The 14,856-nt window shown below is 31.9% G+C and overlaps 1 protein-coding gene across 1 annotated transcript in view; it reads right to left on the reverse strand.

Moving 5' to 3' along the window:
• The window catches only part of LOC114348462 (GATA-binding factor A-like), a 252,748-nt gene that overhangs the window by 36,110 nt on the left and 201,782 nt on the right, over positions 1–14,856 (reverse strand). The window contains exon 3 of the mRNA XM_028299038.2: positions 11,984–12,359. Within this exon, the coding sequence (XP_028154839.1) occupies positions 11,984–12,323 (340 nt within the window). The 5' untranslated portion in view covers positions 12,324–12,359. The remainder of the gene's footprint in view (positions 1–11,983; positions 12,360–14,856) is intronic.

The raw sequence follows: 14,856 nt of genomic DNA on the forward strand, positions 1-14,856 counted from the left end.
TTTAATCGTATAGTGAAATAAATTCCTCTGTGGGAAATTTTGAAGAATTATAGTTAGAAATATTAAGATTATATATTATAATTCTACAAATTTTAAATGGTTAAAATTTTGAAAGCTAGAATTCATTTGTTGTAGAATATTATCAAAAGGTCTCTCTGTTTCCTCTGTTCTCTCTGTCTCCGACATTATCAATCTTCATTATTTTTCTTTTATGTTCAATTCCCATATTTTCAGTTTTATCCCAAATATTTGTTCTCTCGTTTTTTAACTATCGTATTAATAAAGTCATCAACTTGTCTTATACAAAATGCAATGTCATATGACTTCTGTAAAATGTCAAATAAAAGATCAGTAAAAGGAAAAATCTCTGCAAAAAATTTAAATCGAAATATTCTTTAAGCGAATGTATGTTGACCTAAGCACCCCTTAGCAGTCGGAGCATCTCACTTTTGGAAGGCGATAAGACGATCGCTTCCAGAGGGTACCAAAATTCGCGCGACTAGTGGGTGCGGTCATTGAACCCTGACCAATTTTTAAACGGGACAACTGCATGACAGGCGGCGATTTTGAGATGCGCTTGAGTTCGTTCGTACGTGATTAATTTTTAATATTTTTCAATGCCTATTGCCTAGGTAATATGTAGATTACTTGGATTAGGGAAAAATTTTTGATTATTAAATATTAATTAATAATATATTTTCTTATATCGAAGTATAAATAGGGAAGCGGTGCTTCTCCCGCTTCCATGGATCGCACGCCTCTGCTGTCATATCTTTTTTGCCTTCCGTGTTATCATTGTTTTCTTTGAAGCAAAGGTGTAACCAGGATGATCCTAAGGGGGGGTTCCATCTACCTGAAGGTCTCCGTAAGTATGAAATAATAATGGTGTTAAGCGTATAGAGCAAAAAGTACATCCAAAAGGGGGGGTTATAAGCCCCAAAACCACCCCCTGGTTACACATATGCTTTGAAGTTTCGATTTAATGTTTTTCTGACTATTTCTTTTGGTTCGCTACATGTCATGCTCATTTAATCTTATAGATTGTTAATTTTTTTTACAGAGATTAAAAAGATACGATTTTAAAATAGAAATATAAAATATAATTAAACAAGACATAATTGTCGTATAATAATTAGAACTATTAATCAAATAAATTCCAGTTAAAGTTAAATACACTTAGATACTGAACGGTAGCAACCTCATCTGAGAAATTCAAGAGATCGGAAATATATTTCTTGATAATAATTGTCAAAGCATAATGCGAATATAAATCATCGCTAAATGCCTCTTGTAATTATACAGCAACCGCTAATTATTATTCAAACATAACGAAACCGCAATGTTTGTTATGTTACTCTGATTAATCTCTAAATAGCGTGAATAGTTCAAATATCTTATCGATATCGGCTTCTGTTTTATACATAAACGTCGGGGGATATATTTAAATGTGGAGAAAAGAAAAGACAAGATGTTATACTATTCCATATATTAGGGGAAACGTTTCGTTCCGAGTTGTCACAACATCATCAGTCTATATATATATAAAAGATTATAGTCTTTAGAAGGGCATTATTTGGATCAGAGAGCCAGATGCAAAATGGCATCTCAATGAAAATTGAGTTGATGTTAAATTGAAAGATTTTTTTTACTTACATATGAAGTATATGGTAAATACACTCCATGTCAAATCACTCAGGCAAAAACTTTTGGATCTCCGATTTTTCTGAAACTTGGTGCATAGCTTCAGCGGAACGTAAAAATAAGATATTTAAGGTCAAAAAGTCTTTTTTCTCTCAAAATGTTATTTTATGCGATTTTACAGTGATTTGGTGTTTATTTAAACAAATTTGCATTTTCTATCGTAAAGTATCAATGAAAAAAATAATATTTTAATAGAAGGGACTCAAAAATGTCATTATATGGCATTATAACAAGTTATTTTGATTCAAAACAAGTTTTTGATCAAATTTTATAGAGTAGAAAACGTTAAATACGTTTCTACATTTTCCTCCATTCCCAAAATACATCATAATCGATTTGGCTGAAAATTTGCGCACAGATAGGCGAAACATAAGGTGGTTATAAGGATTTGACTTTTATTACAATATCAAAAAAGTTACATGCAATAATATCAGACTCAAAAGTATATTAGTCCAGTCGGGATAGCATTTGACTTTTAATGCCGAGCTGCCCAAAATTTTATTTTTATAATCTTTAGGGAGGTCAACAGTAGCCTAAATTTAAAATCGCGAATGAATTCCTCCGTTACGTTTTGCTCAATATCTCCGCCATTTTTAACTTTTCGACAATTGTCAAAAAACGTCAAAAGTGAAAACCGATATTATAAATTTCTCGGAAGAAAATATTAGTTTTCAACGTTTTTTTTTTTTCATTAAAGTTCTACTGTAGTTCACATACGATTCAGACGTGTTTATCGGCAAGAGGAATCCAAATTACACAGTATCCGAATAAAATTGTGTCTTAAAATAGTTCTTCAAATTCGGTGCTATAAAAGGAAGTTTGGATAGAGTGTTCAAAACCAATTAAATGGACCTGCAAGTCGGGGGGAAACCCCCTGACCCTGTACCCCCAGATATACCTCAAAAAAGATCAGTTTAATTAAAGATGTAAGTATGGATATTTATCCAGTCGGGCAGGTGACAATCTATAATAAATATAACATTTCCAACGAAAATAATCCGGTAAGTACCTACAGATAATAATTTATTAATTAATCAAGGTTCGTTAAAAAATGATAAAATCGAAAATATGTCAAAAGACAGAGAGGAGTTTTTGTATGTAAGTACTGATTTAGGCCCATATCATATTTATGTTGAGAATAATACAGCTGAATTCAAAGGTAAATTAAATGCTCTTAAAATCGGAGATATAATTCTCTCTAACTTCCCGCAAATAGACAACAAAATTATTAGTATTGATTCTATAGGTCGGAACAGGATTAGACTCAAGTTAAAAGATTATAAATCAGCGAATTTTCTAATAAGTCATAAAAACGAAAACATTTTTGTTAAAAATACCTTTGTATTATACATTCCAAAATTTATTCTTCATAGACAAGGCGTCATTAGAGATATTGAACAAGACTTTTCGGATGCGTATATAAAAGATAAAATAAAACCATTTGATCAACATTGTTTGAAGTTTCTAACGTCAAAAGAATAAATCGTAAAGTAGAAAAAATTACAGATGAAGGTAAGTCAATAGAATATGTAGCCACTAAGTCTTGCATTGTTACTTTCAAATCTCAAATTTTGCCAAAATATATTTCTATTAATAAGGTTATTAAGGAAGTAGAACCCTACAAACAAAAGGTATTATTATGTTATAACTGCCTCCGTTTCGGCCACCTGGGTAGTCAGTGTAGAACTAGACCGAGATGTAGTAAATGTCAGGAATCCCACACCACAAAAGATTGTACTAGTACTGACTACCTACCACGTTGCTTTAGCTGTCAAGGAAATCAATAACTTTACAACTAATTTATCTTCTTGTCCAGAATTTAAAAGGCAAAAAATTGTGAAGGAAACCATGAGCTCTTCCAATGTTAATTTCTTTTATGCAAATAAACAGGTCCCTAGAAATACATACGCCAACATAGTCGCTCTTAATACCTCTGCCATGGAAATTAGTGTAATATCCTCGACAAATTATCCCCAACGGATTCAATCTGGACTTACCCCATCTAGCATAGTACAGTGTCATTCTTCTCAACCCCAATTCTCGCAGACCCAAAATTTACAACCCAAATCGTATAAAAATAATTTTACTAATTACATGTTTTCTTCTCCTACATCTTCGAGCTCAAACAAAAGGCACAGGCCAGTTAGCCCTAATCCCATTAAAATTTCAAGACAAGAAATTCTTTCTCAACCAAACTCCTCTTTTGTCTCGGAAGGAATTTTTAATAATCAACATTATTTAAAAAACTCAGTTGGAGTAAAATCACAATCAGAGGAATTAAATTCAACAATAAGTTTAGTTTTATAAGTAGTTCTCAATATTATAAATAATATAAAACATACAAACAATTTTAATGTATCAGAGTCAGAAATATTTCAATTAATTAGTAATCATGTAAACCAACCCTTGTCTTCAAATTCGCAGACATCACAAATATGAATATACTGCAATGGAATTGTCGTTCAGCAGTAGCTAATAAAGTAAATTTAGAATATCTGCTACATCAAAATCAAATTTCCATTGCATTCCTATCAGAAAGCTGGTTTAAATCAAAATACTATTATAATTTTAAAGGTTATATGTAATTGCTTTAGATCAGATCGTGCAGACGGGTATGGTGGAACTGCCATTTTATTAAAATCAAACATAAGATGTGAAGAAATCAATCTTAAAAATAGACATCCTTTTACTCATAAATGTATTTCAGTTCAAACTTTTCGAAACAAAAATCCTATTACTATTGTCTCAGTATACATTGAACCAAAAACCCAAATATCTGAAAGACAATGGTTGGAATTCTTTAAAGATATACCTAAACCTTTTATTATTGGTGGCGATTTTAATGCCCACAGTATCGCATGAGGCTGTGAAATTGAAGACAACTATGGTAAACAACTTTTAGAGTGTATTGAGCATTGTAATTTGATATGTCTGAATGATGGGTCGCCCACATTAGCAACTAGTAACAGTCCATCTGCTATTGACTTAACCTTTTTTACTCAAGATATTCCAAATTTTTTAACTTGGAGTGTCTTACAAGATCCTCATGGATCCAATCATCTTCCGATTATCATAAGCATGGAAACAAATAATACAACTTCATCTCCAACTAAAAACTTTCACAAGATATGGAATCTTAACAAGACCGATTGGGACTTATACACCTCTATACTAGAAGCTGAAAATTCTCCCGGTAATTATCAACAAATAATACCAAACATAAATAAAGCAGCCAATTTAGCAATACCGAAGTTTTCATGTAACGTCATATACATAAGAGACAAATTTCAAACCAATGGTGGTGCGAAAGTTGTAAAACTGCTGCTGATAACCGTAAAATTGCATACGGAAAATATAAACAAAACCCTACAAGGAATATTTTATTTGAATTTAAGAGACTTGATGCTGTCGCAAAAAAACCCCTCAAGCAAAAGAAAAACAGAACTGGATATAGTACTGCAAAAGCCTTAATTCCAAAACAAAAATCAGTAAAGTATGGAAGAAAGTAAACGCCTTTAAAAACCGCAAACAGTCCAACAAGATTGCAATAAATCCAAATTCAAGCTGGCTAGATGAATTTCATAATAAAATATCTCCTCAGTGGGTACCTTCCCAATATTTTCCAGAATAGAGCGAAACAGTTTCAAGGGATAAGTTTGGCTTAGAACAACCATTTAAATTGTGAGAGTTAGATCGAGTACTTAGTAAACAAAATAGCAGTGCTCCAGGTGAATACAATGTTTCATATTCCATGATATACCTTATACCACTTTAATATAAAATATCATTATTACATATTTTTAATGAAATTTGAAATACGTCACAAATTCCAGAGAGTTGGAAGGAATATATTCTAATACCTATTAAAAAACCTGGAAAACCAGAAAATTCCTGTAGTTCATATAGACCACTATCCCTAGCTTCTTGCTTCCTAAAGACGTTAGAAAGATTAATAAAAAATAGAATTAAACACTGGTTAGAGCAAAAACATATTTTCCCAAAATCTCAGTATGGATTTCGAAAATCAAAATCAACTCAAGATGCGATAGCTTCCTTAGTCTCATCTATACTAATAAACTTTACTGATAATGCGTATACTTGCCATCCTCTGACACCTGATGTTTCGGAATGTATTCCTTGTCAAAGAGGCTTTACAAGAAGACTGAATTGAATCATAATGAAACGAAGAAGAACTGCAGATAATAAAATATTTGCAGCGGAGTGTGGTTAGACTGTCCTCTAATGGGGAATGATGAAATGAGTGAAAAATAATTTCGACCACGAGTCCATAAATCTGTTAACCAAGGTACAGTAGTACCAAGCGGCGCCGCTAGGAGAACACTCCAATAATGCGTCGCAGATTACTTTAATGAATAACAAGGAATAGATTCCGAAACATCAGGTGTCAGAGGATGGCAAGAGACTCGAATTGAATCAAAATGAAAACGATTGTTTTCTTTTTTGTCATACCTTACTCGGTTTTAGAGTACAAAATGACCACGTTTCATTAAAGTACAGCTCGGTTACCGATAATTGAGAAATTTAAAGAGATAGACGAATTGGTGTACAAGTGGTATACCAGAGGGTGGTGTAAAATTTTCCATCCTCTAAGGGTATACCGAACAAAATATCCATGTGCTTAGATCAAATGACATCTGTTTTAATAGTTCCTCTTTAATATTTTGCCTTGTTACAGGATAGTATTCAGAAAAACGCAAAAATAAGTACTGTAAAATATAATTTCATTAGGTACAATTATAAATAATATATTATATTTAAATAAGTATAACTGTTAGGTCTATTTAATCAAAATAATGTTTTTATCTTTAATCACAATAATGTTTTTATTTACGCTGCTGCTAAAAGTTGCCGATGTAAGCTCTTTATACCTATTATTATATCAATAAAAGTTTATGAGTTTATGACTCCTCTTACTCGATTGTCGGGTTCTTGTCACAGCCCTGCGCTGTGCTGACAAAGGTTTTTAAATTTCCACGAAATTCTGAACGGCCAAAAAGACTGATGTGGCTTTCGGTATTGTTATGTGTATTTATAATTTTTAGTTTAAACTCTGTAAAGGGAGCACGCATTTATTAGTGACGATTTCGCTATCAGAAAAAAATTAAGTAAATAAAAATGTGGCATCCATGGGAGAATAGTGCATTAGAAATTGTTGAGAATAATGAAGTAGAAATTGTTGAAGAAAATGAGGAAATTGTTGAAGAAAATGAGGAAATTCTACCACCAAATAATCCTGAAAATGCTGCTGGACCAAGTAGAGGAAGTATTAAAAAGCCAGAAAGAAAACATTTATCCAAAGACGCTAAAGAAATTGTGTTAAATGTGTTTAATGGATTATGTGAAGAACTGGAACGGCACGAGAGTGTTTTAAAAACTGCGGCTTTAACAAAAGTTTCATGTGCTACTGTATATCGAATTATAAAGGAGGGCATTACAAATAGACAAAAAAGGAGCGACTTTGGACTACATCGATCTATTGAGCAACATCTTTTAGGTCCCATTTCAGAAACCATTTATAATATGTTTGCAGGTAATATTATACCCACGCTTAACCAAATTTTAGCTGAATTAAAATCTAAAAATATTATTAATTGCTGTAAATCAACTTTAAGAAAATTTTTACTATCAAATGGTTTTAAGTATAAAACAATCAATAAACGACATACTATAATGGAAAGTGCCCGTTTAATAAAATGGCGTAATGAATATTTGGAAAAGATAACCGAGTACAGAAATAGCGGAAGAAAAATTTATTACTTAGATGAAACGTGGTTTGACACTAACGAAACAATTGGCAAAGGTTGGAGTAATGACAATGTAAAGTGCAAAGTTAATGTACCACCTTCCAGGGGCAAACGAATATGCATTTTGCATTGTGGAGGGGAAGATGGTTGGGTAACCGATAGCTTACTATTAAGTGCAAAAGACATTAAAGACAGTTGTTTGGACTATCATCAAGATATTACGGGTGAACTTTTCGAATCGTGGTTTAAAAATAACTTATTACCAAATTTAGCAGACAACAGTGTTATTGTTTTAGATAATGCATCATATCATTCTAGACAACTTAAAAAAATTCCGAATAAATACTCTAGAAAGGATGAATTGCAAGATTTTTTATTATCACAAGATTTATATTTTGAAGATTGGTACACTAAAGACCAATTAGTAGAGGTACTTAATACAAAATTATTTGTAAAGGAATATAATATTATTGATAATGCAGCAAGTAAAAATGGACATACAACTTTAAGACTACCACCATATTACTGCGTTTTAAATCCAATACAGTTGTTATGGTCTCAACTGAAATATAATGTGAGACAAAAAAATGTAAGTCCAAAATGTTATAACACTGTCGTGAAACTAATAGATTCTGAATTTAAAAATATCTCTGAGGATAACTGGAAGAAAGCAATAGAGCACGTAAAAAATATCGAAAAAGAATATCTTAAAAACATTCCTGTTATAAATAATAGCTATTTGTATAACAAGGGAGGAAAGTGCTACTTTTCCTCCCGAGAATGAAGTTTACTGCCCGACGCGTAGCGGAGGGCAGTAATCATTCAAGGGAGGAAAAGGCGCTTTACTCCCATGTTATACATATGGTTTTTCCACCTTCCTCAAATAACAAGTCATTTTTTTCATTTTTACTTAATATATTTATGTAACTAACCAACAAAATTTATTAGAACTAAAACTAACAAGTACGTACAATATAACTGTCAACTGTCAAATATAAGTCAAATTAATAATGTAAACATTTTTAAATCAAAATAACAATTTACTGTTTTTTACCATTCTCCAAAATACAGAGTGTTTTATAAATAAACGTTAAAATGTATAGAAACTTACGTAATAGAAAATAGCTATTGTACAGGGCGTCAATAAGTTACATTTCATGAATGAAATACCATGACGTCACTTTTACTTTTCCTCCCTAGGGAGGAAAAATATTTTCCTCCCTAGGGAGAAAAAGTACAACTTTGCTCCCTACAATCAGGTTCGGAAAAGTATACTTTCGGTAGAGGTAGGTGAAAAAATTATTATCAATGTGGAGAACAGTGATTCAGAGGAAGAAAGTGACGAAGTGTAATACCAAGACAACTTTCTCTCAATACTGAGCTTACCCGGAATATTTTCTTACATAATCAGGTGTAGGGATTATCAACATATGTTCAACACCAAACTACTGCTTCAATTTTTTAAGAAAAACGTGGCCTTATTATGAATACTTCACTTATTGTTGCAATAAGTACAAATCTTTGAAAATCAGTTCGTAAGAGAAAATAATAATGTAAGTAAGTGTTGAATAGATAAACTTTTAATTTTTACTTCAAGGTTTTATAAACTATTTAAATAAGTATATATTTTTTTATCTTTCACTACCTACCGTTCGCTCAATTATTAATTAGTTTTTGTATACAAACCAATTATTGTTTGAACATCTTATAGAAAATGCATTGCAGAAATATGATAAAAGTAATTTAAACTTACACAAAATCATCAAGACATAAAATTAAGCTTTGTTTATAACAATACAAATTTATAGAACCAATTTCTTATAAAATATACCATATTATGTTTCATATAGGTCGGTACTATCCTGTTATTCGTCGGTCATAGTGCTGCTTATCGCATTTTTCTCAAATAAATATAACCGGATAATAATCTGCGAAGCATTATTGGAGTGTTCTCCTAACGGCGCCGCTCGGTACTACTGTACCTCGGTTAACAGATTTCTGGACTCGTGGTCGAAATTATTTTTCACTCATTTCATCATTCCCCGTTATGAGAGGACAGTCTAACCACACTCCGCTGCAAATATTTTATTATCTGCAGTTCTTCTTCGTTTCGTTATGGTGCAATTCAGTCTTCTTGTAAAGCCTCTTTGACAAGGAATAGACTCCGAAACATCACGTGTCAGAGGATGGCAAGAGACTCGAATTGAATCAAAACGAAAACGATTATTTTCTTTTTTGATGAACATTAGCTTGGTTTTGCTAGTGTTTATATCCAGTCCATTATGTTTTACCTTATAATTATTGTATTGCCCTCTACAATTTTTTTCGACGTCTATGTTTTCCACGACTTTTCTAAAGCATGAACTACCTGAGTGTTTCACGAAACGTTGTGTTCCTTTATCTGAAAACTTCACATTTGATTGATATTTTTTATCGTAGCTGATAAATAATGCTCAATACAAGCTGCGGATATTTGTAAATGTACTACGAATAGACTTATTTCCGCACTTTTTAGTGATAAAATGTGTAGGTACATTGTTGTTGTCACAATTATCGGTTCTGATATTACTAATTAGTGTTAAGTGATTAAAATAGTAGGTTACAAAATAGAAACAAAGTATCAAAATTCAGGTCAGAAGTAATTTCAGTTTATTTCATTTAATTTAGTTTCGTGTAATCAAATAATTTTGCCGAAAGTTTGTACCCATCGCTTTAAAATGGGATAATAAAAAAGGTATTAGACATAGAGCAGACATCCCACAAAGTGGGGCATCAGTGAGTATTATTAAAAAGTAAAAGAATATGCCTAGCCAGTTATATTTAATCTTAAAATAATGTTGTCTAACAAAAATTTTGGGATAAATAAAACCATCCAATAAAAAATGTCTGCAATCATAGTGGTCCAAAACCTTGACCATAATAGAGAATGGTTATTGGCACAAAACCATATACAATCAAACTCTTCATGAGGATCTGAGAATATGATATATTTTCTTCATCATCATACGATCTAGACACAAAATTTTTATTAAGGTGAATATCTTCTTCTTTAGGTGCCTTGTCCGTATTCAGATGTTGGCCGTCATTATGTTTACCATTTCTTGAAACTTTGCTCTATCGGCTGCTATTCCTTGTTTCCTAGTATTATAAGGCGCAGTAGATGGTTTTTAAAACATTTAAGGCCATCGGTACATAATTCGCAAATATTTTACGGCTATCCCTACTTTTTCTGTCTTTACACGGCAAATTACGTGTAGTAAAATTCACACTGGTATGGATATGTAAATATTACTAGAATGTCATTCTACTTGAAAATGTCATCATTAACTTAAAGAGATGGCATTTGAATGTTCTTGGATAACTGTTATTTGTACAATTGCAAATTATTAATTCAGTTAATAAATGTGATAACTTTTTCACTAACTATGTATTCAGTGATTGTAATAATTTATATGTACAACAAAAACTAATACTCAATTGAGAAAAGAGGAAAAGTGTTAAAGTGATTTTTTAATAATATATTGTTACTATGGAACGCTTACAATTTTGAACATCTTTAACAACAAAATACTTGGATCACAGAATATTATCCTGATGTATTCTCTGCTTAGATCTTCCACAAATAATACACAATAAATAACTTTTTATTAAGTTCACGTCTTAAATCAATTATTTATTAAATACACTATATATCAATATTATTTAATCAGCAACTCAAAATATTCCCGATGTCATGTCAAATATTTAAAATTGTCACTGTCTGACTGACAATATGCTGACAATATTCTATTCGACTGAATGCGTTGTAAGACAAAGATAGATTTGGAAAATATTACCACGGACATTGTGTTCGAATCCTGAAAAAACCAATAAATATTTTTGAAAAATTTAAACGCAGAATGAAAGACTAAATTATTACCGAGGGCCGAAAGTCCCTTAAAGTAAATAAAAAGTTTATTTTGAATGAGATATTTGAAATTAAAAATCACACTAAATTTTCTCTTAATTTTTCACCCCTGTAACTTATTAAAATAAACATTATAGAAGTTCTCAGGGACTTTCTGCCCTCGCTAATAACGTAATCTTTTATTCTGCGTTTAAATTTTTCAAAAATACTTATTAGTTTTCTCAGTATTCGAAAAAAATGAATCCCCATTTGAATAGCATTGCAGCCGAAAATACGTACCCATCCCCTTAATTATATGACCAAAGTATTCTGTTTTTCTCCCCTTTATGATGTCTACGAGCAGACTTGCTGAATTCATCATTTTAAGAACATCTTCATTGGAAGTGTGCGATACCCCTTATGTTTAGGATCCGTCTATAGCACCACAAGTCGAATACTTCTATTTTGTTTAGCATTGTGTATTTAATGTCCATGTCTCACAACCAATTTACAGTCACAATTACCTTTAAATAAATATATTTATAGAAAATTAACATCAAGTCCTATAAAAACCACGATACCCATACAATATGTATCCCAAATATTGTCTATAAGAAAAAAAATATATTACCATATTCCATTCCATACGGACTAGTCCGTTGAAAGCCGGTACTATCATAAGGTCTCCATCCACCCATCATCATATTCTGGGCATAAAACTGTCCAGCTAGAGCGCCAGCATGGTGAGGCGACGTTCCTAGTCCATGGGGAGTTGGAGCAGTCATTTCACCATAACCGCTACCGGTGTGCCATCCACCTTGGTGAGCTGCTCCGAAGTGGCTGCTCGCCGGGGACGTGTACTGGGGCATGGCTCGGTTGCTTGGGACGTATACTGGGGACTGTTGAAGATGTTGATGAAAACTGGCGTTGGCGTCGCTGTATCCACCTGCGTTTGAAGCAGAATGGAACATTGTGGAATGGAGAGGAGGTTGTTAGATGACGTACATCTGCAACAAAACAGAAACGTTAACCATATATTGTATTAAAGCTAAATATATGTCTTAATAATAAAATGTACCACACTTAATATAGATAGGTATAGTCGAAGCGAAGATCGGTGGACTATGCGCATTTTATCAATGAAATTCGATATTTTCAAGATATTCCAGAAGCCGCTACAGATACAATATTTTAACGACCTATTAATCATTCATAAATACTCAACGGATATTAGTACAGTTAAAATAATTAAGATGATAACCGGACAACATTGATTTAATGAGTAAAATTTAGTTTTTTTTACTTTAATGACAAAAAAAGCAAGCCCATTAGCAGAACCCAATTAAAAATTATTTTGCACATCATATTTGAAACATTATTTGGTTGAAAAATCTCATTTTTGTTGGCAAAAAAAATATATTAATTTGTTTGGACTAAATTACAGTTGTGCTTATCTTAAAAAGGATATGTTACTATCAACATTCGCACAGTGTTTGTTATTTTGGGTGTAAATTTTTTCCACGGATCTCCGAGGGTACAATACATTATTTTTATGTTTAACGTAATCTAAGTCACTCAAATTTCTCGAATTTTGAGGATTTTCTGGAGAGATAATGGTAAATATATCCATGCCATGCCAATCAAAAGAACGGAAAATAATACAAAAAAATAATTAATTAGAAATTTGCCAAAAGTTACCTACATAACCTAGAAATTCTTTTAAAAATTCAAATATTTGTCCTGAGCCCAATTTTAACTCAAAAAAACTAAAAAAAATCAGAGTGTTTTTTTTTATGAGAATGTACTATTTTCGTGAATTTTTTCAGATTTTTTAAATCAAAGCATCCCCAGGAAAAATTGTTTTAGGATAAACACATTTTTGCGATAGGGGAAAAATTTGGCTAAAGGGGTTTGTAAATATGTACTTTCGAGTATCCAATCCCACATAAGAATCCAGCCGACTGCAGATTTTACCACCTTATCCCGTTATACCCTTTGAAGTAAACGAAAAATATGTTAAAAATATGAAAGACCGCTTATGTTTCATTTCGATTCAGAGATGATCCATTTTCCCCATACGTACGTTTCGGTCTATCCAGACCTCCTCAGTGGGACTGTATGAACACCTCTGAATCGAAACGAAACCAAACTGTTTATTTTAAGCTGATTTATAAAAATAATTCGCGTATCGGACGCTCTAGCGACATTTATTAAAGAAATGAGAAGTCCCAAATGTCAACAATAGATCTTTCTGGGTACATCCTTAATGTGGGACTTCTAATTTCTTTAATAGATGTCACTACAGCGTCCGATACGCGAATTTTTCTGTTTGATTTCGTTTTGATTCAGAGGTGTTCATGTAGCCCCACTGAGGAGGTCTGGAGAGACCGAAACGTGCGTATGGGGATGATGGATCATCTTTAAACCGAAATGAAATATAAGCTGTCTTTTCATTCTTCATTTTACCCATATTTTGAGAACACGGAACCAACTTTGGTTGGAACTGTTCCTAGACGAATAAACGGAATGTGACTGACTGCATATTGTAGTCTCTTTCGTCTCCTTTATTCGTCGTCTCCTTGCCTTATAAATTGTAAAAGACAGAGATTAAGGATGTACCCAGAAATTGGTTCCACGAGAGGTTGCAGATTTATTGTTTACACCTGGAACTTCTCATTTCTTTAATAGATGTCGCATAAATGTAGTTTAAAGTAAGTTGTACAGAAAACAGTTTTTATAACTTTATATATCTAAACATTTTTTTAATAGATATATTGTAAGCTTTGTGGTGACACTGACATTGGCAATTTGTCATTATTTTCATATAAATGAATTGGCTTTAATTTTAAAAGTTTTTAGAAATTCAACAGACGATTTAAATTTTTATAATAGTTGTAAAGCATGAACATTTATTTGTCGATTCTTTGTTTTTAGGTTAGTATTTTATCAGTTGATATTAGTTATGTGAAAATTAAATAAACTTTGTTTTTAGACGAGAATCACATTGTGTTTTGCTTTGAAGAAAATCCAAAATCTTATATATATTTCGGTTTTTGTATTACATTTTTTATTTTTCTTTCAATTTTCTCAAAAAGAAATTGCTTATTTCATTTTCAAAGTAAACTAATTCAATACATTTCAAAGACTATATCTTAAACTTAAGCTTTAAAAAATCCTATGAAATTTAATATAATTTAATATATTTAAATAGCCCTTTAAACTTTAATATCATCTTAAAAGTGGTCGTAATCCTGTAAAACTACAAACTTTCCAAAATTACATTTTTTGAGACGTCGCGTCGTAGGTATTATCATTCGAATAAAATTTTTGAGATTTTTGAAGTTATACTTCTTTAGGCGCGATTGAGATTGAGGGTGAATTTATATTAATCTGCGCGCATGCGCACACCGACAGTATGGTATTAGTCGTTATACGGGCTCTGATTGGGTGTTGAAATGATCTGTCAATAATAAATAATTGTTTAATATGAAGGTAAACAAATGT

Source organism: Diabrotica virgifera, chromosome 2, assembly GCF_917563875.1.
Source record: "Diabrotica virgifera virgifera chromosome 2, PGI_DIABVI_V3a".
In the NCBI taxonomy this organism is placed as follows: Eukaryota; Metazoa; Arthropoda; class Insecta; order Coleoptera; family Chrysomelidae; genus Diabrotica; species Diabrotica virgifera.